The 27,653-nt window shown below is 38.7% G+C and overlaps 1 protein-coding gene and 1 long non-coding RNA gene across 8 annotated transcripts in view; one reads left to right on the forward strand and one right to left on the reverse strand.

Annotated features, from left to right (window-relative positions):
- Nucleotides 1–27,653, forward strand: part of UNC5D (unc-5 netrin receptor D) — a 554,235-nt gene that overhangs the window by 427,893 nt on the left and 98,689 nt on the right. For 4 of the 7 annotated variants that reach the window (XM_054499220.2, XM_054499221.2, XM_063668621.1 and 1 more), the window contains exons 5-7: nt 13,572–13,752; nt 14,608–14,775; nt 16,570–16,734. In XM_054499220.2, coding sequence (XP_054355195.1) covers nt 13,572–13,752; nt 14,608–14,775; nt 16,570–16,734 — 514 coding nt within the window. The remainder of the gene's footprint in view (nt 1–13,571; nt 13,753–14,607; nt 14,776–16,569; nt 16,735–27,653) is intronic. The other 3 variants (XM_063668623.1, XM_063668622.1, XM_054499222.2) reach the window with 1 other exon arrangement.
- The window catches only part of LOC129042903 (uncharacterized), a 38,150-nt gene continuing 12,649 nt past the window's right edge, over nt 2,153–27,653 (reverse strand). Inside the window, exons 4-5 of the long non-coding RNA XR_008504232.2 lie at nt 9,870–10,151; nt 2,153–3,165 (exon numbers count right to left, since the gene is read on the reverse strand). This is a non-coding gene — a long non-coding RNA (uncharacterized LOC129042903). The remainder of the gene's footprint in view (nt 3,166–9,869; nt 10,152–27,653) is intronic.

Raw genomic sequence — 27,653 nt, forward strand, 5'->3', positions numbered from 1 at the left:
AACAGGGCCTAAACCTGAGACTTGAAGAAATACAACACTGAATGTTTCAATAGAGAAGGAGTGGCCAGAGTGGGAGGAGGAAAGAATATATGGTATTATAAAAACAGGTGAAAGAACAAATTCAAGAATAGCCATCATTACCCTTGACAGTCAAATAAGAATACAGATCAATGTGCACTGAATGTAATAGCTTGAAAATCCTTAATGACCTTAGCAAGAGCCACTTCAGTGATTTGATAGAATGGATATGATGATAAGGGGTAAATATTTGGTAAATAATTCAACATACATTGGCCATGAAGGGAAAAGAGGGATTTTGTTTACCTATTTTTTAAAGATGGCAGAATTTTGATTCTACTATGAAGACACATGTACATGTATGTTTACTGCAGCACTATTGACAATAGCAAAGACATGGAACCAACCCAAATGCCCATCAGTGATAGACTGCATAAAGAAAATGTGGTGCATATATACCATGGAATGCCATGCAGCCATAAAAAGGAATGAGATCATGTCCTTTGCAGGGACGTGGATGGAGCTGGAAGACATTATCCTCAGCAAACTAACACAGAAACAGAAAACCAAACACTGCATGTTCTCACTTATAAGTGGGAGTTGAACAATGAGAACACATAGACACAGGGAGGGGATCAACACATACTGGGGCTTGTTGGGGGATGTGAGGGCAAGGGGAGGGAGAGCATTAGGACAAATACCTAATGCATGCGGGCCATAAAACCTTGATTACAGGTTGATAGGTGTAGCAAATCACCATGGCACATGTAGACCTATGTGACAAAGCTGCACATTCTGCACATGTGTCCTGGAACTTAAAGTAAAAAAATAAATAAATAAAAAGATGGCAGAATTTTGAATATGTTGGCATATTTAAGTTCTTTGATGTTCAGTTATTTTTAGGTGATAAAAACATAGTTAACGATGTCTAACTCACCAAGTGGTTCAAGATGAGAAATAACCTAGACTATTACCTGACACATCTAATACATATTGGGCCAACAATATGTATAAAATGTGAGTCTCCCTTCTGTCCCTTTTCTTCTCCTCCCTTTTTCCTTGCCCCACCTCCACTGAGTCGGCCATCCTTCGTAATAGTAAAACCATTGTGCTTAGTTACAATGGAAATGCGTTTTTGTCTGTCTTATTAATCTGTGATCTCTTGAGTGTCTCTCTTATATTTGTTTCCTTAATTGCTAGGCATATTCTAATATAAATGTATAATCTCAGCTCATTAAATGGAATTGCATTTTCAGCTCTACAATTTGGATACCAAATATGTTGACTCCTTTCCAAAATATGTTGACTTGACTTTGTTCTTTCCAGGTTGGCAATGGTTAACAAAGCCAACAGGTTACATTTATAATGGGAAGCCAAATAAAAACAAACAATATGAACAGAAGCATGTCTACCTTTGTATTGTAATAAAATAGCACTTCATTTCTGCATAAACAACTTTCGTTTGGAGCAGGTAATGACAAGTTTAGTCATAGCTTTATTCCTAATTAGTATTTCGGACAGAGCACAAGAGGCAATGTGAATTCCTGTCTAAAATTTAAAAGCACTATCTGAACCACTGATCTAGATAAATAATCCATACAAGACTTTAGAGTTTGAATTTGGTTGTTTTGCAGTTGTTTTATTATATTAAGCATGATTTTCAAAATGTTTTTCTTCCTTCATGGTGACTTTGTGTCTGTCAGCTGAGGGGAAACTTGGATAGAGTGTCTAGTAATCAAAGGAATGGAAGATGAATAAGTGTAGAGTCTTTCTGGGTTTTTTTTAGGACAATTAACTCAATGGCATCTACCTGGAATATAGATGCGCTTTGCTGTTTTAGTTTTGATAATGCTGTAAGCTGGTCTCCGATAATTACCTTCTATAATTGGAACAAATTTATAATTTATGCTAATTCATTCTTAGTCATCCAATATATGGAATCCGAGCTCATCCGTATGTGTCCCTGCATTTCCTTTGGAGATCATTACATTATTAGCCTTTTACTCACTGACAGAAATATTTTTATTCTTTGTAGATTTGATTTTTCCAGTGATACATGTACATGTATGTGTGATAAGTATCTGTGTATCATTAATTGTATGTAACTCAGGCATCAGCTTTTAACACCCATTTCTGTATGAACATTTGGAATCTTTAATGGTTTCGTAAGATGTTTTCTCAGCACTTGAAGATATATTACATGGTAACAGGAACAGGAAATGAAAACATAATTAATATTCTCGCATCACCACTTTAAAACATTATTTACATACCTCAGATAGTAGAGAGAGGGGGTAAATGTGAATACAGAAGCAGTTTTCAGTGCCTCTAAAAGCCAGCTCCTCATAATTTATCTTAGAGAGGTCTGCCCAGCCAAAAATAATCCTTTAAGATGAAAGGGCACATCACACTACGTTTTAGAGCACTCTGGATATCAAGCTTTGGCAGCATCTTCTAGGTGATGCTTCACTAGAGATTCAAAAGCATATTGTTTCCCTCTTTGCAGATGGGAAAAAGCAAAAGTAGAAGTAACAAAGAGCAAGATCTATCCCACTATGGAAAACACAGCTGAAAAGCAAATGGCAGCATGTAACCTCCCTTACAAGCTGTCTTTTGATTACATCTCTCTCCCCATTCTTAAATTTATGTTTCTTCTGTTTAATGTTCTTTTCCTCTGATCATCATTCTGCAAACTCTTTACATTAAAGTAAACATGTTTCATTCTTCGCTTATGACAGTGTAACAGTTTCAGTAAACAGCGGATGAGGATGTTCACTTTCCCAGAGACCATTTACTTGTCATAATGAATTAAAAAAAAAAATAGTATGAGACTGCACCTGACTTTCACAACTGAAGCGGGGAAAGTAAAGGACAACACTGTCTGACAAGAGACACACAATGTCGAACATAAAATTCTGTGATCAGTATTCAGGCTTCTGCAGAGGGACGGATGTCTGTCATTTCAATCAGCATCAGTGAGTGTGATTCTGTCTGTGATCATGAGGTTTTCCATCATTTGCTTGGTTCTGCTGCAATGGCTTCACAATTAAGCTGAATTTCTGCTTCCTTTTGTGATGCATAATCAGATAAGTGGAGCTAAATTGAAGAAACTGCAGTGTAGGTGGCTTTAAAATCAATCTGTAGAGACTGGAAAGAAAAGCAAGACAAAGGGGGAAACATGATAGTACTGTTATAAATAACTTGAAAGAAATATTATCAAGGAGAGAGGAGAGGACAGGTGACATCTAATTTGAAAGTGGTGAAGCAAGTAATGGCCTGAACTAACATTAGGCAAGAATATGCCCCATTGTGAGCAGATAAGCATCACTGTGTAATGGTTCAGTCCCATTTGAGACTTATTAGACAATGCCAAGTCAAATTAGGCAAATATTAAAGAACAGCCTTTCACATAGTCAGTAAGACGCCTAAGAAAATGGCTAATGCCTTGTGGTGGAAAAAATATATATTTGCGGGCTACTAATTCTAGTTCTACCATTTTCCAAGCGTATAGCCTTAGGCAAATCATATAATCGGTAAAATGGGAAGAAAAAGATTTTCTTTGCCTATCTTGGGGTTGCTGTGAGGATCAAATAAGATAGTGTATTGAATGACAATATGTTCACTTGTGAGTGTAAAGTCAGTGACCGACAGCACTGTGGTTTTCTTTGCCTTTTCCTCATGATCACAAGATGGCTGCCATATTGTTAGAATCACACTGGTATCCAATACAGTCACAAGAACAGGAATACCAGTCCCTTTTCTCGGAAAAGCAAATGCTTTCCTATAAGTTCTCCAGTTGACTTAGATCCAGTCAGTCTTCTTAAACATTTTAGGACATTAGGATGTATCGCCACAGCAGGACTTCATGGGTACATGCTGCACTCATTTCTACACAATGCCAAAAGCAAAATGAGACCCCAGATAATGTTCAGGGGGCTAGCTTGACTTGGCATGACCTATCCACAGACAGATACTGAGCTTGAGTAAGTTTTTGATGTCAAAATAATTCAGGTCACATTCTGAACATTTGACAGTAATGATATAACTAGAGTGTGTGCATTCAACTGAGAGCTGTCCTTTAAATCACTCACCTGGGAGACAATACCCTTATTCTAACAATGTTGCCATTCCCAAGAAAATTGTTTGTAATTCTTCCTTAGGAGTGATCATAAAAACCTAAAATACATTTTCAAAATTTTCTTTAATGGTGACAAGTTTCTGTATTTCAATGTAATTTTGCAAAGGGCCAATGGTCGTTCCAACCAAATCTAGCAAATGATAGGATAACTGAGCTTAGTGGATAAAAGCAAGACTTAAATTTGGAATCAAATTATGGCTATATATGTTTATGTGTATATATGTGTGTGAGTGTGTTTGTGTATGTGTGTGTATATATGGTTTAGGCGAGGTACTTAACATCTGTGTTTCTCTGTCTATAAAATGGGGCTGATAAAAATGGTATTTACCTCATAGAGATGCTTTAAGGATTAAATTAACTAACACATGTATAGTGCCTAAAAGAGTATTTGGCACATGGTAAGTGTTCATGAAATGCTAGATATCATTATTAGGCTGGGAAATAATCCATTTGATTAAAACTCACACTATAACCTAAAGTGAATGAGAAATGTATTGGTTAGACCAGAGTCCTGGCATGTGTGAGTCTAAAGGCTTCCTCGTGGTTCCAGGAATCCCATCTTCACCTCTGCCTGGTGCAGGCTGTCCCTGCCTCATGTCCTTGGGTGCCGTCTCAGTTCAGCTGCTTAGCAGCTGGAATGCAGACCTCATCCTTCTCCCTGTTTTCTCACAAAAGCACAATCAGTCTTGCTTTTTGTAAGGTGCTAACTTTACAAAAGCTTTGAGTTTATGTAGGGAGTGATCATGTTGTGAACTTCTGTGGCCTTCCAGCTTTTCCCTGGCTCTACCGCTTATACATCTCTAATAGACCTGTCTCTCTACCCTGTCCCACTAGATATGGTTGTCTTCCCAAGACATTTTTTATTATAGTGTGAAAAAAATATTTATTACTCTAATATAATTCATAAATCTTAAGTGAATATGTGAAATTCAGTATGAAAAATGTGTAACCATTATGAAATATTAGTGGCTCCCAGAATATATTGAAGAACAGCTCTCTCAGCAGTCTTACTCTTCTAGGTCATTTCTATGCTCAACTCTGGGAACTAAAGCAAAAAATAATGGACCCCTCCCTTACCTCTATCCGTAAAATACAGTTTGAAATGTTCTCCTATGTGTGCATGTATGTATATTGCACCAACCTCTAAATCTGCATGGACAGCAATTTGGGCTAGCACATTTATTCAGCAGGTGCCATTGAACATCCTTAGATGGGAGATACTTGAGATATTGTTCATGTTCTTAAGGAGCTTGCCGACAAGTAGAGCAGAAAGAAAATGATCACAGGCAATGAGATGAATTGAGATACTTTAAAAGTCATAAAGCTGAGGCTGCATCTATAATATGTATGAACAACTCCATTTGATACTGAGTCTACCAAATCCCAAGAGAGAGGGCTGGAAATGAAGTGTAGGAGCACATGGTCGATGATATCAATTAATGGGCCTGATTTGCATTTTCCGTGGGATATGAGGGTAGGTTTTTGGGTTGGTCCAGTCTAGAATTCAAAGGTCAAGGGGCTGGAGGTCCTGCATATGAGGAAAGCTGGATTTTAAAGCAGCTTTCTCTTCTTTCTAGACTAGTCTTTGGGTTTTGTTTTGTTTTTTTCCATTTCTAAAGGATTAATAACATCACTCTCCTTTTCATTCTTTTGTAGAACATTAAGAACAAGAACAGAAGCATGAAAATTCTCACATATTGTCTGGTGGAAATAAACATTTAGGTGTAAGGTTTATGTATATACATACTAGATGTCTTTAATAAATTATTAAAAAGATCAGAGTAAGTGACATATTATGACACATGCAGACATATTCATATGTTAAGCCAGGTCTCAGGTAAGATAATCTCCCACAATGCATCATTCTATTCCCCTTCCAGTGGAGGCTCCCTCTCCAATCCGATTACATCATGCTGCCTATTGGTGAGAAAACTAGAAGCTCATCAGTTGCATACCTTCTGTCCCCAGCTAACCAGAATGACTGATCAGGAACCTGCTGTCTGGCATGAAATCTAATTGTCTTTGATGTTCTGCTTTTCCAGATTTGTTTATAAACTGGAAAAAAAATCTACAAATTGCAGACCATCTGTACATAACACTATGCTAATGAAAGCTGGCGTTCTGAAAATCCATAAGCTCATTACCTCTAAGTAACTAGTTTCTTTGCATGTTCTGAACTGGGATTATCTATCTGAACCAAATAAGTAGAAACCAGATAAAGAATTGTTCATCCGAGGGGTGAATGCCTCCAACAACCTTCAGGAATGTTAGGCCTCTCTGTCAAAAAGATGACCTGTTAGCAGGAGGTCGTGTGCATAAGTGATACAAATGTCTGTTAGCCACAAGGTTGTCAATTTATTGATCCCATAATGCTAATTTGAAAATCTGTATTGCTTTTGTTAAGAGCTTAATTAGGGATTTACAGTGTAGGCAATTTATTGTTAAATAATTTCTGAACTCAGCATACATGCAAACCCTTATCATACCTGCAAAATATTGGATATAGGTTCAAAAGTTAGGTGCTTGCCAGTCATTTCCACGAGAAAGCCATGAGAGTGGGCAGTAACACATATGCACCATAACATTAATGGATGGTTGGGGAAAATGATTTAGTGAGAGGAAATTAAATCCAGTGTAGGGCATTGAGCTCCTCTTTGTGATAACATTCACCAGGGGTCGGAAGTCTGCTGTATTGCGGTTTTTGTGGACAAGGAGGGCAAATCTACACCTCGCTCATGAACATGTTTTTTTTTTTTGGTCCTCATAATATATTTTGTAATATATGGGCCATCATATGATAATCAAAAAATATTACATTGAAATAAACATCTCTGGCTTTTCATGAAAAATATAAGATCTGGCCACACTGTGCCTGTGTTCTCTCTTGGTAATGACAGTCTGACCCTAACTAGTGGCTACACATTTACACAGGTCTTGCGGTCTACATTTTGCCACGGTCATCACTTTCCTATAATTTCTGATGCTAAAGCTAAATACTCTGTAAATTAAAGACCACCATGGCACACGAAAAGCAAAAGAGATTATTAAGCAAAAATGAGTTCATTGTCACTTTTCATTGCACTATCATTTTTTAAAAATACCCATGCCTCTGTCTAAAAAGACAGAAAATGCCACATTTTTTAAGAAAAATGAGTGTGAGCTCATTCCTCTGTGGAAACGAAGAACAGTCCCTTGTCTTTAATATGCAAGCAGTGCACGCGGAGGTCTCGTACCCAGCACCACTTCACTAATTTATGTTACCTCCCTGGCCCCCAGGAACATTGGAGTTTGCAACTGCTGGTGGAGAGAATTTTTTTTCGTATTTTATTTATTAAACTGTTCTACATTAGGAGCACTTAGCTCATCAAAAATGTTTTAAAGTTTCTCTAAGTGACAAAAGCATAAATCCAAGCGCAATTTGTCACTTTTATAAGCCCAGAAAATACCAAACTGATTTCCTCATAAAGATCCTGCCATCAGTTAAATGGATAAACTATTAGGTTACGAATAAAAAAACAGTTCCACAGTTAAGTGTCTACTACTATGTTGATTGTTTATAGACATAATAGGATTGAAGGACTCCAGTCATAACACCATAAACATCAAGTATACCAGCATATATATATACGCTGATATGCTGGGGTCTGTATATATGTAAAAAGTTATTTGATGCTTGTCATTTCCATGAGAAAGCCATGAGAGTAGGTTTTTATAGGGTGTGTGAGTGTCTGTGTGTGTGTGTATGTGTGTGTGTGTATGTATATGTGTGTATATATGTGTGTATGTGTATATATGTGTGTGTTTGTGTGTGTGTGTGTATAGATAGATACACACACCTAGGACACCTTATTTACCTTATCAATAGTTTTCAAACTGTAATTTTGGAAGGCCTAGAAGCAGACCATAGTATATGTCCGTAGTGCCTATGAGTGATTGGGGGCAGATTGTACAGCAGGGCCAGCTCATGTGATAGCACAAGTTGTGCACCAAGCATCTCGAGCATGCATCATTTACATTGACAAGGGAGGATGTGAATCATCTCTTCTGGAGTTGTGCAGTGGACCTGGCATGACCAAGTTTATGCATCTTAGGGTCCCTCACATCTGCAGTTCAGATACCTCACTTCTGCATCAGTCATAATACCTTCCCTTTTTTAATCCTCTTTCATTCTGGGTTTCAGATAAGCTTTGAATTGAAGAAACACTCTGCAGCTAAATATAAATTTGAAAATCACTGAGCTACATGATAAGTAAAAGAGATTTTTTTAAGCTAAAGTAATTTGTTTTTAGATTATGAAAGATTTTACCTTGAATTTGCCATAATTAACTACCAGAAAAAAAGAATAATTACCCCAGTTAAGACTTCTATAAACACTGCATTCTCTTCCAATGTTTACGTTAAGCATACATATGTTTATTATTGTTTTTGTTTTATAAATTTATAACACTAACCATAATTTTATATATTTACTCTTTCATGTATTATGACCACCTTTTTATGTTCTTACTAGTTGATACCAGAGCTTTTAACGTCTATACAATACTAAATCAATTGTTGAGTCCCAATTTATTTTTTAAAAGCTTCATTATTTGTCATGTAGCTTTGGCATGCTTTTTCTCTTTCCTCCTTGCATCCTTTCTTTTCTCCTCTTCTTTTTTGTTCTTTTCTCTCTCTCTTTTTTCTCTTTATTTCTTTCTCTCTTTCTTCTATCACAAATAATTTATTGTTGTTAAACTCGCACCCTTAAAATTTTCTTTTGGTAAATTCCTAAGCCCATAATGACAAGTACAAATGATATAATTATCTTTAAGACTATCAAATAGAACCAGGCACTGTGATTCATGCCAGTAATCCCAGCACTTTAAGAGGCCGAGGTGGATTGCTTGAGCCCAGGAGTTCGAGACCAGCCTGAGCAACATAGTGAAAACCTGTGTCTACAAAAAATAAAAATAAAAATAACCCAGTGTGGTGACATACCTGTAGTCCCAGCTAGTCAGGAGGCTGAGGTGGGAGGATTGCTTGAGCCTGGAAGGTCAAGGCTATAGTGAGCTATGATCACACTACTGTGCTCCAGCAGTAGTCTTTTGAGACATTGTCTCAAAAAATAAAAAGGAAAAAAGACTAGCAAATGGGAGTTAAGCATTAGGAAGAAAAAGCAGGAAGGGGTGGGGCTTACTATTTTTGAAAGGGTTGTTAGGTAAGGCCTCTGTGAAGAAATAACGTTTGACCTGAGATTTAAATGCAAAGTGGGATTGAGCCATGGTACCACCTATGGGAAAGTTCTTCAGGGCAGAGGAATCAGTAGGTATGAAGGCTCTGAGGTTGGAACTTGCTTTGAACTTTAGAAAGTTCAAAGGGCAGAAAGGAGTACAGCACGGCTAAAGTGGAGTGAGCTTGAGGCTCTGAGGTGGCTAACTCACAGAGGGTGCTAAACACCCCATAAGGATTTTGTTAGCCTAGAGGTTTCATTCTAAGTAAGATTCAAAGCCACTGAATGATCTCTAGCTAGAAAGTGGCGTGGTCTCATCCCTTTGTAGAAAATCAACTGTAGAGGTCAGAATAGAAGCCACAGACAGAGCAGTTGGTGAAGAAACCAATGCCAAAGTCCCAGAAAGAAGATCATGGTGGGACAGTATCTTAGTTCATTTCTTGTTGCTCGTAACAAAATACCTGAAACTGGGTAATTTTCAAGGGAAAGAAATTTATTTCTTACAGTTCTGGAGGCTGAGAAATCCAAGGTCGAGGAGCTATGTCTGGTGAGAGCCTTCTTGCTGGTGGGGACTCTCTGCAGAGTCCAGAGGTGGCACAGGAAATGGCATCACATGGCAATGGGGCTGAGCAGGCAAATATTTGCGGTCAGATCTCTCATCTTGTTGTGAAGCCACGAGTTTCCCTTCTATGATGACCCATTAATTCATTAATCCATTCTTTCATTCATTCATGAGGGGAGAGTCCTTATGATCTAATCTCCTCTGTAAGACCCCACCTTTCAATCCTGCCACAATGGATGTTAAATGTCAACACAAATTTTGGAGGGGACAAATATTCAATCCATAGCATGGGTATCAAACAGTAGGTGAAATGTTCTCTGGTCTGCACTCTCAATAAAAAACAAACAAATCACTAAAATAAAAACTCCATGTGTTCTTGAGAGAGAGATTTTAATCTTGGCTATTTTGGTAGGAAACATATTGCTCTAACTTCTAACTTACTAATTTTAGACTTTATTCTTAGTGCTACATAATATTTATTCAATTGTTTAATTGTCATATGTTTTGTGGATTTTTTTTTTTATTTCATGTACTATGTACTTATCTTTATGCCAGATTTACTGGAATGGATTTTTATCATCAACTTAAATGAAAGTTTGAGCGTTCATATTATTTTTACTCATACCATTCATATTATTAACCTTATATCTATCAAATTTATGGCAAATATTTTCCTAGTTTGTTGGCCTCGTCCTTTGGTGCATGATTTTATTTTTCTTTAAATTTTCAATTTGAAGCCAAGTTTCTACTTGGCGGTTGTACCTTTAATTTTCCTCTGAGCCAAGATTCCTTTAGGACAGCTTTTCTTGATTTCCAGGTGCTAGGACTCCTTTAGTTTCAATCTTCAGGAGCACTGTCCACAGGGCTATCTACTTGCTATGCATAATTTATTTATGGGTCAGTGCCAGACTTTCTCTACTTCCTGACCAACTGTTTGAGAAGTATGAAAGAACAGGACAGCTGAGTGGGGAACATAGGAGAAGTGTTTGCTAGATGCTACAAATAGCAAGTGTAAGAAATTAATCAAAGCAGGCAATTTACCCCTGAATTTCTGACCTAGGAGGAGAGTGGAGGTGGAGCAAAAAAGTTCCCAGACCTGCTTTCAGCTGACCAATTTCTTCCTTGCAGTGATATAGGAGTGATGGGAATTTAAAAGACCTAATTCTATTGACTTTACAGTAAGTGTTACACCTTAACATCAACTGTAGAGGCAAGAATAGAAGCCACAGACAGACCAGTTAGTTAAGAAGCCACTGCAAAAATCCCAGAAAGAAGATCATGGCAGGGCGGGGTCTTAGTCCATTTCTTGTTGCTCATAACAAAATACCCAAGACTGGGTAATTTTCAAGGGAAAGTAATTTATTTATTATAGTCATTGTTTTGAGACAATGTGACTCTCAACTCTTATATTTTGGTGAGAATGTGGATTTACTTATATTTCTATTTTACTCATTCATTGTAAGATCCAGTGAAAGAAGAGATCATCTTGGTTTTGTTCACCTAGTTTTACCCAGCTCTCAGTACAATCTCTGATACTCAACAGATGTTTAGGTATTTGTCAAATGAACAAAGGGATGGCTCTGAAATACGCAATGGTAGTAGTGAATGGAAGACATTGTGTCACAGGCTGGTAGTCAGATGTATTATAAAATTGGTTCCATTGCCCTACTTTGTTAAACAGAGCAGCGCTTTTTGGCTCTGATCATTGTTAGTACCTACACTTCCAGGCTGGTGCCATCAGGAACCCCGGGATTTGGTAGTGAGATTTGCTTTTTTACTTCATTGTTTGGTACCACTCGGCTCTGACAGCTTTACTTTACATTTTACTGTAGTTCTCAGATCTCTTCCTTGTGCTAGTTGGTATCATTTTCTTTCAAATTAACCTCTTCTAAAGTAAGTTTTGGATGGTGATGATTTGGGGTATTTAAGCTCTCATTTATGCGGTGGTACTTGGGGTAAGTATGGAAGGATCCTAATACTTTTTCCCTTGGTAAATAAATCCCTTTTTACAAAGACAAACAAATCATTATTAAACCAAATAATTACAGAAGAGATGACACTTTTTTTTTTTTTTTTTTTGAAGTGGAGTCTTGCTCTGTTGCCCAGGCTGGAGTGCGGTGGCGCGATCTCAGCTCACCGCAACCTCTGCCTCCCTGGTTCAAGCGATTCTCCTGCCTCAGCCTCCTGAGTATCTGGGATTACAGGCGCCTGCCACCACGCCCGGCTAATTTTTGTAATTTTAGTAGAGACAGGGTTTCACCATGTTGGTCAGGCTGGCCTCCAACTCCTGACCTCGTGATCTGCCTGCCTCGGCCTCTCAAAGTGCTGGGATTACAGGTGTAAGCCACCGCGCCTGGCCCAGATGACACATTTTATTGGTGATAAATTAGAATTCTTTAGACTTAAGCAATGAAATGAAGTATCTTATTTTAAAACCAGCTTTCAATGAGCTGTGCTTGTGGTGAGCAGAGTATGATGAAATGCCCCTGATGTGTATGCTCCTGTGTGACTTCTCTTTGATGTCATCATGGCCATTGCTTTCTGTGATAAATTTCAGTTTTTATGTGTCCGTTAAATTACTGTGTTTCACCTATGCTGATAACTACAGCTGAATGGTTGTTGTCCAACAAGAGATGTGTCTAGTGCTACCAAGAGGCACTAGAGAGTAGAGATGTTGCTTAGACATGGAAGCAGAGAGTGAATAAGGAAATAACACAGATCAGAGGAAACTGGCATGTGATGAAATAGAGGTGCTCAGGGTGGTATATCTCCACTTGAAGTAAATTGAGGATCCAGGGAGCAGAGGGCTTCCATCTGCATCTTCCTTTTGTGTTCAAGGAAAGAGAAGTTTGGACCAAGGATAGGACCAAGATAAAACTGGGAAGAAGAAAATAGGTTCTTCAGCATCTAGGAGAAAACACATCCGAAATGGGAGTAGCCTGTGCTCAGAGGATGGGGAAGGTGGGCTTCTCCAGAAGAGGGGCTGGGCCTCAACTGTGTCAGCTACCTAACCCAAGGCCTAAATGTCTCTTGGATCACTGGAGGAGTAACGTAAATGATCGCCAAAGAAACTTATCTCAAAATCTACAGAACATTGAGCTTTAAATTTAATTTATCTGCTTATGATTGCACAAATCTGTATTACTTTAGCCTTGGTACAATCTAAAACTTTTATCAAAACTTGTTTAAATTTAGGCATCTTGACTTAAAACCTTGTCTAATAATATAATATCCTCTCAACACAAAATACAAGTTCTACATTTATATGTTAATTTTCTGAGCTCCACTTTGGACCAATTATTGAAATATCATCATCATCATGAATGTTGTAATGAAATGAAATGGCCTAATTGCAGTCACCTCTTTTCTCTCCTCCACTGCATTTTTAGAAAATGGGTCAAAGTCAATGTAGGATATTTGTGTTCTTTTCCTGCTCCCAGCTTATTAGCTTGAATATCCATTTCCTGAATATAACCAAATTTACCAAATAAAAGGGAGAGGATATAGACTAAAGAAACCAATCATTGCTGTTGCTCTATATTTTAGATACATCTCTCTCCCACACCCGAATCTGCTCACTTTTCAATTCCAGAAAAGAGTTCTGATTTTTTTAGTGACTTGTAAACATTCCTTTCTTCCTGTAGGTGGAATGGCTGAAAAATGAAGAGCCCATTGACTCTGAACAAGACGAGAACATTGACACCAGGGCTGACCATAACCTGATCATCAGGCAGGCACGGCTCTCGGACTCAGGAAATTACACCTGCATGGCAGCCAACATCGTGGCTAAGAGGAGAAGCCTGTCAGCCACTGTGGTGGTCTATGGTAAGACCATTCCAAAGGCCAGGAATGGATAGGGAGGGCAGAAAGAGGTAGAGGGATGTGTGTTTTATTAAAACTTTCAATGTCAAGAGCTGCAAAGACCTTGGGGTTCATTCACTGCAGTGTTCTATCCTGCCTCCCCCATCTGGCAGGCGAAAAACATCACTATTTCTATTAATGTGTTTGCTGTTCCTTCCAATATTGCACTTCCGTGTGATAGTCAGTGACATTTCCAATCTCTCTTTTAAAAATAATAAAAAGCTGTTTATTTTCTTCCATTATGTTTATATTTGAAAAGAATTGAGATGGGCAACTTCTGCTTCCCACGCCTCTCAAACCCAACACTCACCCCAGTTTTTCCTAGACCTGCTGTCACGTAGTCTCTCCCCTGGTATGTGAAATCCTCCAAAAACAAACAATACTATTTGCTGAATAACTCAGGTATTGTATAAAAGAAGTTTCCAGCTATTTAAGTAAAGGCATTCCCTTCCACAATAGAAGAGCCCTGGGATTTATTTTTGAAGCACTTAAAGTCATAGAAATTCAAACGCTGATATTTTCTTCATATACTCTGGATTTTCAAGTGCTTTAGAGATTTATTGGTGAGTTCTTTCTATTTCTTATAATTTCCTTGCAAGGCAAATTCTGTGTCCCTCCTATTTCAGATGAATAGGCTGAGGACTGGATGACATGACCCCCCCTACTGTTGTCTCATGATGGAGCAGCCAGTGGGGGCTGCACAGTCTCTCAGTCCCCGGATGCCTGACTCACAGCACCTGGCACAGTGGCTTGCACATAGTAGGCAATCAGTAAAAACCTCTCTCCTTTTTTTCTCCCCTCCCCATTTTTCTCTCTCAGTGAATGGAGGCTGGTCTTCCTGGACAGAGTGGTCAGCCTGCAATGTTCGCTGTGGTAGAGGATGGCAGAAACGTTCCCGGACCTGCACCAACCCAGCTCCTCTCAATGGTGGGGCCTTTTGTGAGGGAATGTCAGTGCAGAAAATAACCTGCACTTCTCTTTGTCCTGGTGAGATATATGCAGATTCCCTTTTCCCTTCCGATCCACCAACACTATTAAGCTGGTGTGAAGCAATCAATGTTACCTTCTTTTCCAAAGTTACCCTCTCCCAAGTTCTTAGAATGGAACCTTTATCCAAGGTGCTAATGTAGAGCTCATTGTCGTGGCAGCAACATGGGTGAAATACCAAGGTGCAATGTTTTGGGGCATATTTTTTAATACTCAGATGACACTGAACATTCATCGTCAATAAGCCAATTGCTATGAAGTCTTGTTATACTGCTAGCATTTGGTTGGGCTAAGCCATCCCCTTCTCTCCTTGGGTTCTCCCATCTTGTGGCCTTTATTCGTATAATAGTTAGCAGGGATTAGATAAGTTGTCTTAAAGCACAAAAGAATGGGTACCAAATGTTTGACTCTTTATCAATAGTTATCAGTCAAATAACTTTATCAGTTCTAGTTTTGTATTTATTTATAAGACAATTGATAGAGACTGTATACTGTCACAGCAGTCCATATTTTATATTTTGTCTATGCTTGTCTTTCTTTCTGTAAAAAGAGATACTTCATTTACCAAGTATGGCTTTCATAAATTCCTTTGTCTATTACTGGCTGTAACCCAATTTATACAATAAGAAATAGATGAGATGGAAGATGACTTTCTTTATGAAATGCATATCCTCCCACTGAGAAATAAATTGACCCTGGGTCTCACATGCACTATAGAACATTAACTCCAAGGACACTGGACTAGAGTCTCATGTCTTTGTAATAAAATTGCAAATTTAGTTGCAATCGAAGTTAAGGTGGGGCTCTTCCCAGCAGCATATTCTTGGAGTTTCATTTTGGACTTATGTTCAATAAGCATTTATTGAGTGCTTACTATGTGCCAGGTACTGTGCAGGATGCTTTTACATACATAATGCCATTTACTCCTGTGTTGTGAGTTTTACTATCCCCATTTGGCAGATGTGGTAGAGTGAGGCTAAGTAACTCGCCCAGGGTTGCTCAGCGGATATGTTGGCAGACCCAAGACAAGGACTCAGACATTTTTCTTCAAGTTCAGTATTTTTTTATATTACCCAATTCTTGACTAATTGCTTTAGATTTAAAATTGCAGTATCTTAAATAACCCACATAAGCATGGTTGAACTATTCCTAGGAGGTAAAAGGCAATTGTCTCAGACATCTGCCATGATCTCTAGGGTTGCTTTTTAGTGGAATTAAATTCAGTTTGTTCATTTCTACATACAGCAGCAGTCCATGACCCAAGAAATTCTATTTATATAAGTTCTGGTGTCTTGGGGTTTGACTGACCTGTTTTAGTTTAATACTATCAATATATTTGGGTTTAACTTTATATTGTTTAGGGGCTTCTAGGGCTTAAAGATAGTTCATTATACTCTGTTCTAAACTGTCAACCGCTAAGAAAGTGGCTGATTGTCAGTGGTTACTGCACACAGTTTGTCTGTCCACCTAAGATGCACTTGGGCATGAAAGACTGGGAAAGAATGGGTCATGACAAATTTTTAGCTGACCCAATGGTGCTGGAAATATGAATGCTTGCCTCAATTTGGTAATTGGTCTCATCCTGAAATAGCAAGAGTATTATACCACTGCTTTTGTAAGCCTGTCTCTTCAGGAAAGAAACCATGGAGAGAAGATAAGTGGATATGTTCTTTTGTTTCTGTTTGGTGGTTATTTCCTTAAAATCCAGCTCTAGAACAACAGCAGTCCTGGGGTGAATCTCCTGACAGCTACTTGATTCATTCTAACAATGGTTTCTTTTGTTTCCCTTTGAAGTGGATGGGAGCTGGGAAGTGTGGAGCGAATGGTCCGTCTGCAGTCCAGAGTGTGAACATTTGCGGATCCGGGAGTGCACAGCACCACCCCCGAGAAATGGGGGCAAATTCTGTGAAGGTCTAAGCCAGGAATCTGAAAACTGCACAGATGGTCTTTGCATCCTAGGTAACACCTTTGCTTTAACATCTTCAGTGTTTGTTCATAATACCATTTATGCCTCTCAAGAAAGTAAGCTACAGCCATTAATGTGGTTAAATAAGTTAGCAGAAAGCCAAGTTGCTAAGGGCAAAAATAAATTAGGTAAAAAGTGCAGAAAAGCAGACAAATGCATTTTTAATAGAGATGGTATAAATGCATATATTGTATCACTGTGCATTCTGTTGATGTGTATACTTATTAAATTGATAACATTTTAAGAGTAAGAAAAAATAGTTAAGAAAATACTTCAGACTTTTAGAAGCTACCATTTTTAATTTTGGTGAAATTCTGATACTGATCACTCTGTGGTTATATTTCCCCCCAGGAATTTTGCAAGCACAGTAAAGCGTTTAATACGTCTTTAGAGGCCATGGGTTCTGTGGCAAGGAACATGTCTTATTACTGTTATCTTGAAAATAGGCTGGGCGCGGTGGCTCACGCCTATAATCCCAGCACTTTGGGAGGCCAAGGCAGGCGGATCGCGAGCATCCTGGCTAACAAGGTGAAACCCTGTCTCTACTAAAAATACAAAAATTAGCCAGGCGTGGTGGTGGGTGCCTGTAGTCCCAGCTACTCAGGAGGCTGAGGCAGGAGAATGGCGTGAACCCAGGAGGCGGAGCTTGCATTGAGCCAAGATTGTGCCACTGCACTCCAACCTGGGCAACAGAGTGAGACTCCGTCTTAAAAAAAAAAAAAAAAAAAAAAAAGTTATGGGGAAAGGAGAGTGATACCTGAGGAAGTGGGTGGCTTTGTATCACAGTGGTCTGGCAGAGTAGCAAGTAGAATGTTTGTTTCAAAATTCCCAAGTCTTGGCTTTATTCCGGAGATTACATTATTACCATCACCAAGGGACTGTCTGCCTGGGTTAGAAGGCATGGGAGGGTCAACTAGAGTCAAAGAGAAGTAGGTTTTAATTTGGTGCTCTTCCTTATTTACTTTGTGTTCTTTGGGCAAATTGCTTAATCTCTTATCTTCTCTGACTATAATTACCAAATATGATACCCACTTTTTAGTATTGTCAAGGCTAAATGATAAAAGAACATATTTGAATGTTGTATGGCACAGAGTAGGTGCACACTTGATATGGATCTCTTCTCCACTCACCCACTCAGATGAGCCAAGGTGTATTGATTTTGCTTGGGTCTTTAAAAAAGAAGAGGTCAGGTGATCGAGACCATCCTGGCTAAAACGGTGAAACCCCATCTCTACTAAAAATACAAAAAAAATTAGCCGGGCGTAGTGGCAGGTGCCTGTAGTCCCAGCTACTCGGGAGGCTGAGGCAGGAGAATGGCATGAACCCGGGAGGCGGAGCTTGCAGTGAGCTGAGATAGCGCCACTGCACTCCAGCCTGGGCAACAGAGCGAGACTCCGCCTCAAAAACAAAAACAAACAAACAAACAAAAAAAAACCACACAAGACTGAGCACTTATTTCTCTAGAACTGGTCACCTTCTTGGAAATTTCTCTGGGAAATATCCAGCAAAAAAAAAAAAGATATCATAGCTTACAAGTTTGTGATCTTCTCAGGGAGATGCATCACATTTTCTTTGGGAAGATGACAGTATGGAGGAAATATCTAACTTGGGTTTATTCTTCTACCTCAGTATGACTGAATACCCTTGAAGGCAGGCACCTGCTACCTGTTGTATTTTCAGACTAATTCTGTATGGTTTATACATTGGTTAAAATGATTAGTACACTGAAATGAGCACTTCCTGATAGCCTATAGTGCCTTTATTTGCTAGTACAAGCACTGATTACCCTGCATGCATCAGATACAATGCAGGGAGCTGTAATGGAAGGAAGACCACCTACCCACCAGTTGTAGTTTGGGTATGCTCTCCAATAAATGCACACCAACCATTTGCTGCCTTCAGAAAGCCTTCCCCCTTCCTAAATGTAAGGAATCTCAACACAAGCTCAATAGAAGGATATTTAAAGAAATGTGCTTCTCACCTCTCTTGAATACCACCAGATTTTTCTAATACACACATTTGAGGTGTGACTGTTTTTATTTCCACTACAGGAAAATACAAGGAGAACACTTAGAAAACTACACATGGCCAGTGTCCATAGGACGAGTTCATTTAATAAGCCAATAAATTGCTTAAAGCAACTACCTGAACTACAACCATGAGCGGGTTCAAGGAAAGAACTAAGCTTTTTGAATTTTACAAGTACATATACATCTGGTCAATTTTATGAGTTAACCTGACTGAGCCATGGGATGTCCAGATATTTGGCCACGATTATAAATTAATACAGTTGGGCAGTGAATTTCATGACTTCTAAAGAACCATGACAATATAACTATTTGGCTACTTGTTGAAATTTTTATGGTCATAGTCATAACCTTCACTAACAACCACAGGTTGTACTTGCACTTGGGGAAAATCAATGGATATCAGGCTCCAATCTTAATTGACTAAGACTTAATCTGAGAATTACTGATTGGAGACAGATAATGGTTAGCTCTTAATGTAAGAAAGAATTGTTATCCAACACACAAATATTATTTTTTTGCATTTGCATTGTAATAGTTTGTCATTTACCAATTGAATAAGAGTTCTGTTTAAGGCTGAAAGGACTTATCAGCACTGAGAGTGTACTGGCAAGCCTCGATCCTCACTCTGAAATCTGAGATGCTGTATTAGTCAGGGTTCTCCACAGAAACAGAACCAATAGGATATGCACACACATAGAGAAAGAGTGCAATGGAGAGATATTTAAAGATATTTATTATGAAAATTGGCTCATGTGATTCTGAAGCCCAGCAAGTCCAAAATCTGCAAAGCCAATGTCCCAGTTCAGGCCCAAAAGTTGGTAGGCTGCTATGGAACCAGGAACATCTGATGGCCCAGTTGGAAGGCTGTTAGGCAGGAAGAGCCAGTGTTCTAGTTGGAAGGCTGTCAGGAAGGAGCATTCTCTCTTACTCAGGGGAGGGTCACTCTTTTGTTCTATTTAGGTCTTCAACTGATTGGATGAGGCCCACCTACATTATGGAGGGCCATCTGCTTTTTTTCAGTCTGTGAATTTAAATGTTAATCTCATCCAAAAACACCCTCACAGAACCATCTAGAATAATATATGACTTGATATCTGGGCACCCCATGGCCCAGTCAAGTTGGCACATAAAATTAACCATCACGGATGCATATGTACTTTTGTGAAATTCAAACAGCTCAATCCTTTCCTATAGTGGAAATAACATAGCTAGGAAGATAGGCTTGGAATGTGTAAAAAGATCTCTGTTAAATACCGCCATGAGTTGAAAATGCTACATAAGCCTTTTCTTTCTATTCAATCTATTAATTTCTTCCATTTCCTTTTTCACTTCAGCATGTTTTTTTCTAGCCTTCATTGTATGCATATTAGTGTATTTGTCAAATATTATCAGAGGCTTTTGATGGCTATAGTGATGAAGAGTTTTGAAAGAGAAAGGGTGAAGTCTATGAGATTATTGATGTAATTGAGATATATTTGAATATCATTGGGAAACGGGTGTGTTCATAAGACCCCAACACCAGGATGTGTTCTGTTCTTTTAGATAGAAAGTGGCTACCTTTATCAACAAAAATGAATAACACCAGACATGGTGACTCACACCTGTAATCCCAACACTTTGGGAGGCCAAGGCAGGAGGATCACTTGAGTCTAAGAGTTCAAGACCAGCCTGGGCAACATAGCGAGACCCTGTCCCTACAAAACATAAAAATTAAAAAAATATAAGCCAGACATGGTGGCTTATGCCTGTAGTCCCAGCTGCTCTGGAAGCTGAGGTGTGAGGATGAAGCTGCAGTGAGCCATGATCGTGCTATTGCAGCCCAGCTGAGGCAACAGAGTGAGATCCTGTCTCAAAGAATAAATAAATAAAGATAACACTTCACTATCTCTTCAGGAAGCAATGAACAGTAATCCAATTAAATGATGCCAGCATCACTCTGAGGTTCTCACTGGTACTCTGTCGGAGTGCTCTTGGTGAAAATAGCTGTGCTCTGAGGATAGAGCTCCAATGAAGGCTGGCTTTGATTAAAATAGCATTTGGCAACAGCTTTATGGAGCAGTAGCTTTGTTGAAGAATCTAGGTCATATTACAATTTGGGAATTTTCTTCATCCTGATTTTCTTCCTTGACACTCAACATGACCCTAAAGCAATTCCTCAATTTCCACCTTCTCGTGGAGGATTCAAAATGGCATTTCTTGGCTCTTAGATGACCTACATGTCTTTGATTTTATTTAGCCTTCAACAAAACATTTGGTTTTTCTTTGTTGTCTCTGAGGGTTGCATTTCTCCTAGAGATGAAGCTGCCAGCTCTGAATGATCACTTTAATATTTGGGTATTATTGTTGCTTTGTCAGTTGTGACTAGAACACAGAACCTTAATGTTACACTGTCACAGATGGCTGCACCTAGATGCTCTCAACAAGAAAACAAATACGGCTGGCACAGTGGCTTATGCCTGTTATCTAGCATTTGGGGGACCCAGGAGGGAGGATCACTTAAGGCTAGGAGTTCAAGACTATCCTGGGCAACGTAGCAAGACCCCAGTCTCTACAAAAGAAAAATGAAAAACTAGCCAAGTGTGGTGGTGCATGCCTGTAGTCCCAGCTATTTGGGAGGCTGAGGCAGAAGGATCACTTGAGCCCAGGAGATCGAGGCTGCAGTGAGCTATGATTGCTCCACTGCGCTCCATCCTGGGTGACAAAGGGAGACTCTGTCACTTAAAAATCAAAAAGTAAGTAAATGCCCCAAGACTGGTAAGCAGATTAGGAATTTTGGGGCAATAACAGTGAGTCCATGAATGTAAATTACAAGCATAAACATGCAGTGCCTTTATACTAGAGTATTGCTTTTCCAGAGGAAAAAGGTAATGATGTGGTATGACTGTCAAGAAACAAGAACTTGTTGATCCATGTTTTCTGAGCTTGAACACCAGAATCAGGTAGTTTCCTGACCATTGGTCTTTCTCCTTGCTGTACATAGCTGCGTTTGTGCTCTCAGATCACAGCCAGAGGGAAATAAGCTGCGCATGCCTCATTGACAGGAAGAGAAAGGTGAAAATAGCAGGATGTTTAATTTGATCCTGAGGAATAGGAGAAGCCAGCTCCCTCTCTCTTTACCCCAGCAGATATAAAACTAAGGGCATTGGCTTGAGAAGATTAAATGGGTATGCTTCAGAAGGGATTAGCACCTAGATGTGTAGTGAGACTAAAGCTAGAGAAATGCCACAGGGGCCTGAAAGACAGAGGAAGTCTCCAAGGCTTAGCTACCTGATAGCTAATCCGTTCCTCTTGTCAAGATATAACATAGGTCAGTTCAACATTGACAGTTCAAAAACTGAAATATCAGTAAAATGGTGGTTTGTTTTCACTTCTGATGGCTACAGTGATAAGAAAAGTTTGAGTTGATGGTTAGGAAACCCCATCAAGGATAAAGACGTCTACACAATAGCAGGTTCAAATAAACATCCCCAAGCTACATCTAATAATCTAACCACATTGTCTATTGAATGATCTACTTAAATGACCTAGAGGAAGCACCTGAAAAGGTGAACCTGTAATCACCAGAAAGGCATGTTTGCTTTGTTAAGCATTTTCTCTTGGACCATTCTAAACCTCATTGTTATCCATTACAGTAATTACCTGAGTTCCTTCCCTGTATTTCCTAGGGCACTGAATCAGAGAAATTTCATCCTGGAGATAGCTCTATGCATCTAAAACAACTTATTTCTGTACTAGTGGTTTTACGGAATACTTCTTTTGTTTGTGGGATTATAATGGATGAGTGTCCCTTTACCCAAACAAAACCCGTCAATTCCTTTCTTTGGTCAGAGTCAGAAATCATACTTGACTCAATCTAGACTTTTTGTTGGACAAGTTCATGTTTCAAAACCGGCTGAACCAGCCACACTACACAATTGCTTAATGATAGCATAGTTAAACTCTCTAAAGTCAAGAAATGAAAATGGCATTAGCAAGATAACATACCAGCACAATATATATTTATGTGGCCACGAAGCATCCTACTGCTTGCTAATTCTCCCAAGAACTTTTAATTTATAGGACATAGTAGGTGCTCCTTTTTACATAAAGACTTTTTCCTAGAAATACTCAATAGCTTGCCTTTCTGCACAACAATTGATTAATTCAGAATTTGCCTTCATGTATACTGCATAGCAAATGTGGATATAATATTGCAGACCCACAGGAGTCATAAGAATGTAGATTTGGGCACATATGGTGTCATTAGCAGCTTAGCAACCATCTCTCCCCCATGCCCCAAATAAATACTTTCCCATTATGGGACCCAATATGAAGACCAGTGAGGAACAAGCTTTAACAAGACAGAATGGAGTGGCTCAGGACTGAAGTTTCCATTGTGCTTAATTAAAAAGAAAATAAAGCAGAAATAGTGCAATATTCATGTGTCTTCGTGAAGGCTTTAAAAACCATTTTTTTACAAAGCTAAAACTATCATTTTTGTGCCTCTTGATGGGCACTTGCACTCAAGTGCCATATCCTGAGTGGATTGGACATAAACAAGATCAAGAATAAAATGCACGCAACAAATTACCATTAACGCTTCTCCCTTAGTTACCCACCCACTATTGACTTTTCTATTTTTATGCCTTGTTAATAAAAAGAAAAAGACATTTGATTGTTTTTTTGAGCATGATCTCCCTTCTCAATGAAGACTGGCCTTCATCCATTGGTTTATGATGGATGCGTATTTCATAAGCTATTAAAAATCTGTGGCCTTTCTTACCAACCAGGTCTGAAACACTTCAGATGCCTTTTGTCATCCAGGAAACTTTTTCTGTTGTCACCATCTTCTGTTTCCTCGTGGATCTGTGCCACAGGTACAGAGCTAAGACAGAGGAGCCTAGGTAAGAATTGCTTTCTCAGCTAACAGAAATGAAGGCAGTTATTCTGCTTGTTTCTCTTTAACTCTCCTTCTACCTACATTTTCCCATTACTACCCACTTTTTCCCTCCAAGATATTTCAATATGTATTTTCCACTATACTTGCATTCTTTTGGTGAAATTAGACAGGAAGTCCTATGTAGCACTTCAGAAACATAATCTCTGGAAATTTGTTTCTCTCAAGCATATCTTGTTAACTTTGTTCATTTTATGAGAGAAATCGAAATAAAACACTCCACTGTAAGTAAGGGCTCTAAAACTGAATTTGGGCAGCTGGAGAGCAGGATGCATGTACCTCCAAATCATATTACCAAGAGAGCGAGAAAAAAAACGAAAGCAAAACAAAGTAAAACATACACAAACCCAAGAAAACTAAACAAACACCTAAGAACGAGTCCCTGTGATGATGTAAACTGGAGACAAACCCATTAGGAAGCTTAAAAACATGTCTTAAATTATAATCTTAGAACCAGATTGTCGGTGAGAGTGCAAATCCATAACAAAGACAATTTTATAGATGATATCCCTGAGAAACACTGAACTGGGGACTGTTGGAAGGTACAGAAGTTGAGCTTCAGTGAGGCTGGCCTAAGTTGGGCTTGGATTGATCTGGCATTAAGAACACAGGCTAAATAGCCTTCAAAGCTCCTTTGTGACTGGGTTAAAACCAGCTGTTTTCTTTTTGAGGCACTCAAAATGGACAGACAGGAACCTAGAATTGGAAGAAATGAGTGAATTGAGCCTGTTGGATGTGAATATCCATCGTTTAAATGAAGGATAGGTTGAAGCCTCAGGGCTCTGCAGTGAGATAGTTTGAGTTTGAATTCTGATTGCAATACTATAAGCAGGAACACCTTGAACAAGTGTCTTAATTTCTCTAAGCTTAAATTTGCTTATCTATAAAACAAAAATTATAACAGTATCTATTACAAAGGGTTCTTTGTGAGAAGATAAACTAATCTGAGTGAAGAATTTTTCCTCCATAGTAAGCACTCCATTATACAAAATAGCAATAACTATTGTGTGTGTGTGTGTGTGTGTGTGTGTGTGTGTGTGTTTTGTTTTGTTTGAGACAGGGTCTCACTCTGTTGCCCAAGCTGGAGTTCAGTGGCACAGTCATAGCTTACTGCAGCCTCAAACTCCTGAGTTCAAGTGATCCTCCCACCTCAGGCTCCCAAAGTGCTAGGATTACAGGTGTAAACCACCATGCCCAGCACCATGCCCCACACACATGTGTGTGTTTTCTAATAAAGGAATTCTTGCGGCAGAGAAAAAATGTTTTCCATGTTCTGCAAGAGTATCAACAGTGAGATACTTTCTATGTTTCATTAACACGTTTCCTAATATATCCGGTTAAGATAGTGTCTAATGAAATAAAATGTACTTGCCATTAAACTCTATAGAAGACATTATTTATACATTCATTACATTCTTTATACAAACTATTTTTGAGCAGTAATTTGAGAAATACTGTCCGCTGTCAAAAAGAGTTTGGGAGAATCCTAACAGTTCACAAGGTATCTTAAACTTTGTCAGACAAAAGAATATCCTTTCCTAGAGCTTCTGATAAGTAGCTGAATGAACTACTCTCCATTTTCTATCCTTCCTCTGCTCAGCTGGTAGGATTTGGTCCAGAGAAGGTGACAGACCAGGGGATCTATAAGGTCCCAACAAGTTCTAAAATCTTATGATTCTAACCAACAGTTAAAAACAACTCAAAGTCATACACGGTTGTGCACACCTATATAGTCCCAGCTATTCTGGAGGCTGAGGCAGGGGGATCACTTGAGGCCTATAGTTCAAGGCTATAGAGCACCATGACTATGCTTGTAAATAGCCACTGCACTTCAACCTGGGCAACAGAGCAAGACTCCGTCTCTTAAAAATAAAATAAACCCTCAAGAGAAAGGCTCAGGAGAGGGAAGGAAGAACACCTGAACCACAGGTGAGAAAATCAGTCCTCGTCATATTGAGAGTAGGATATACAGGCTTCTCTCATTCATAAGAAATACATGTATTCTGAGAACCTGGCCAGAAAATATTTTTATATTATTTATTTATTTATTTATTTGAGATGGAGTCTTCCTCTGTCACCCAGGCTGGAGTGCAGTGGCACAATCTTGGCTTACTGCAACCTCTGCCTCCTGGGTTCAAGCGATTATCCTGTCTCAGCCTCCCGAGTAGCTGGGATTACAGGTGTGTGCCTCCATGCCTGGCTAATGTTTGTATTTTTAGTAGAGATAGGGTTTTGCCATGTTGGCCAAGCTGGTCTCAAACTCCTGACCTCAGGTGATCTGCCCACCTTGGCCTCCCAAAGTGCTGGGATTAGAGGTGGTAGAAAATATTTTTTATAAAGCAAATCCTAATTTGTCAACACAAATTCAAAAATTATTTCTCAATGGAGTCAGGAGAAATGAAATCCAACAACATATGCATTACTAGACTGTACAGCAATTTATAGGTTCCGGGATTACCGTTCTGTTGTGAACAGTTCTAGAACAATGATTTGTTGCATGCCTGATACTTCTCTTATTCCACATTCCCAGATTCCAAAATTAGCAATCTTGCCATATTTATCATCAATATTTAATTTAATTTTTTTTTTTTTTTTGCTGTCAGTAATGATTGATATCCAAGGTCCCTTCTAGTCAGAATGTTTCCAAAGTTTAGGCTTTCTGTCATATAAACAAAACTATCCTCATTTTATTAGTTCTGTAAATTACAAATTTTACATTTGCAGTGTAATTAATCAGGATTCAACAGCACAAAACCCTGGGTAAGAAATATTAGTCTGTACTAGAGAAAGATTTAATGTCTGAGATCATAGAGTGGTTTGGCTATAAAAGAAGTGGCAAGAACCCAATCAGGGCAGTGATTTAAAACTGAGTAATCTACTGTTGTGAAAAACTCAGTGGCCTCTGGGATGTGCTGAACAAAGCAAATTAATAGCGGTAAAGGAAACCTCTTTGTTTTGATTCCACCTATTCTCTTTAAATTACAAACTAAATACACGTCTCTTCAAGATCATTATGAAAGGTGATAAATATAATAAAGATGATACTGACATCATCAATAGATGTTATCATTAACTCTATTAATCCTGCCCTTCCCCATTCTCCAGAGTGTCAGTACTGTGAATAAGAAAAGACCTGGTCTTCTTACGTGTGTTTAGTACAGGACAGTGTTAGTGTTCAGTGGAATGGAAAATTGCCATGATCATTTAGAAAGATATCATAGGGAAGTAAAAAGAGCTCTAAACAAAGAGTCAGGAGTCCTAGGTCCCAGTTCAGATCTTTTGTTAACTAGTGAGTTACCTTGGGCAAATCTCATAATCTTGCGCCTTGTGTCTGTAACTGTAAAATGAGGAAACTGAGCAAGAAGATCTCTAAGTTTCATTTTAGCTTAAAAACTTGAGATAGATAGATACACACACTTATATATATACATACACACACAACATAAGCACATTAAAATAGATATACATATATATACATATAAAGTATGTATATTGCAGCTACGTATTTACCAGCTTCCAGATATATATGCATACACATATTAAACATATATATATACATATATAATATGAACATAATACCACTGACATGTCAGTGACTTCAGATTATGTGTTTTTTAATGAGTTTTGAAGAGTAGTTTATTCTCATTCACACCTAAAATCAGCCATTTGAGTGGTTGTTACATAAAGTGACTTGGGCATGTTTTAGATATGAAACAAATTGCCCTACCCCAACAAAACAAGTTGCTGGCCTCACTTAGGGACTGACTTATCAAATCCAGCCTCTTTAGCATTGTACTCCCAACTCCTCATCGAGCAGCCACAACATCCTATGAATTCATGTAGAACATAGGAAATTGATGAACCTTGACTTTGTAATATTTGTGATTGAAATTATGGACACTGGATAAGGCTTAGCAGCACTGATTCATTTGACAGGTATTTATTG

The sequence above is a fragment of the Pongo pygmaeus genome, chromosome 7, assembly GCF_028885625.2.
Source record: "Pongo pygmaeus isolate AG05252 chromosome 7, NHGRI_mPonPyg2-v2.0_pri, whole genome shotgun sequence".
NCBI lineage: Eukaryota > Metazoa > Chordata > Mammalia > Primates > Hominidae > Pongo > Pongo pygmaeus.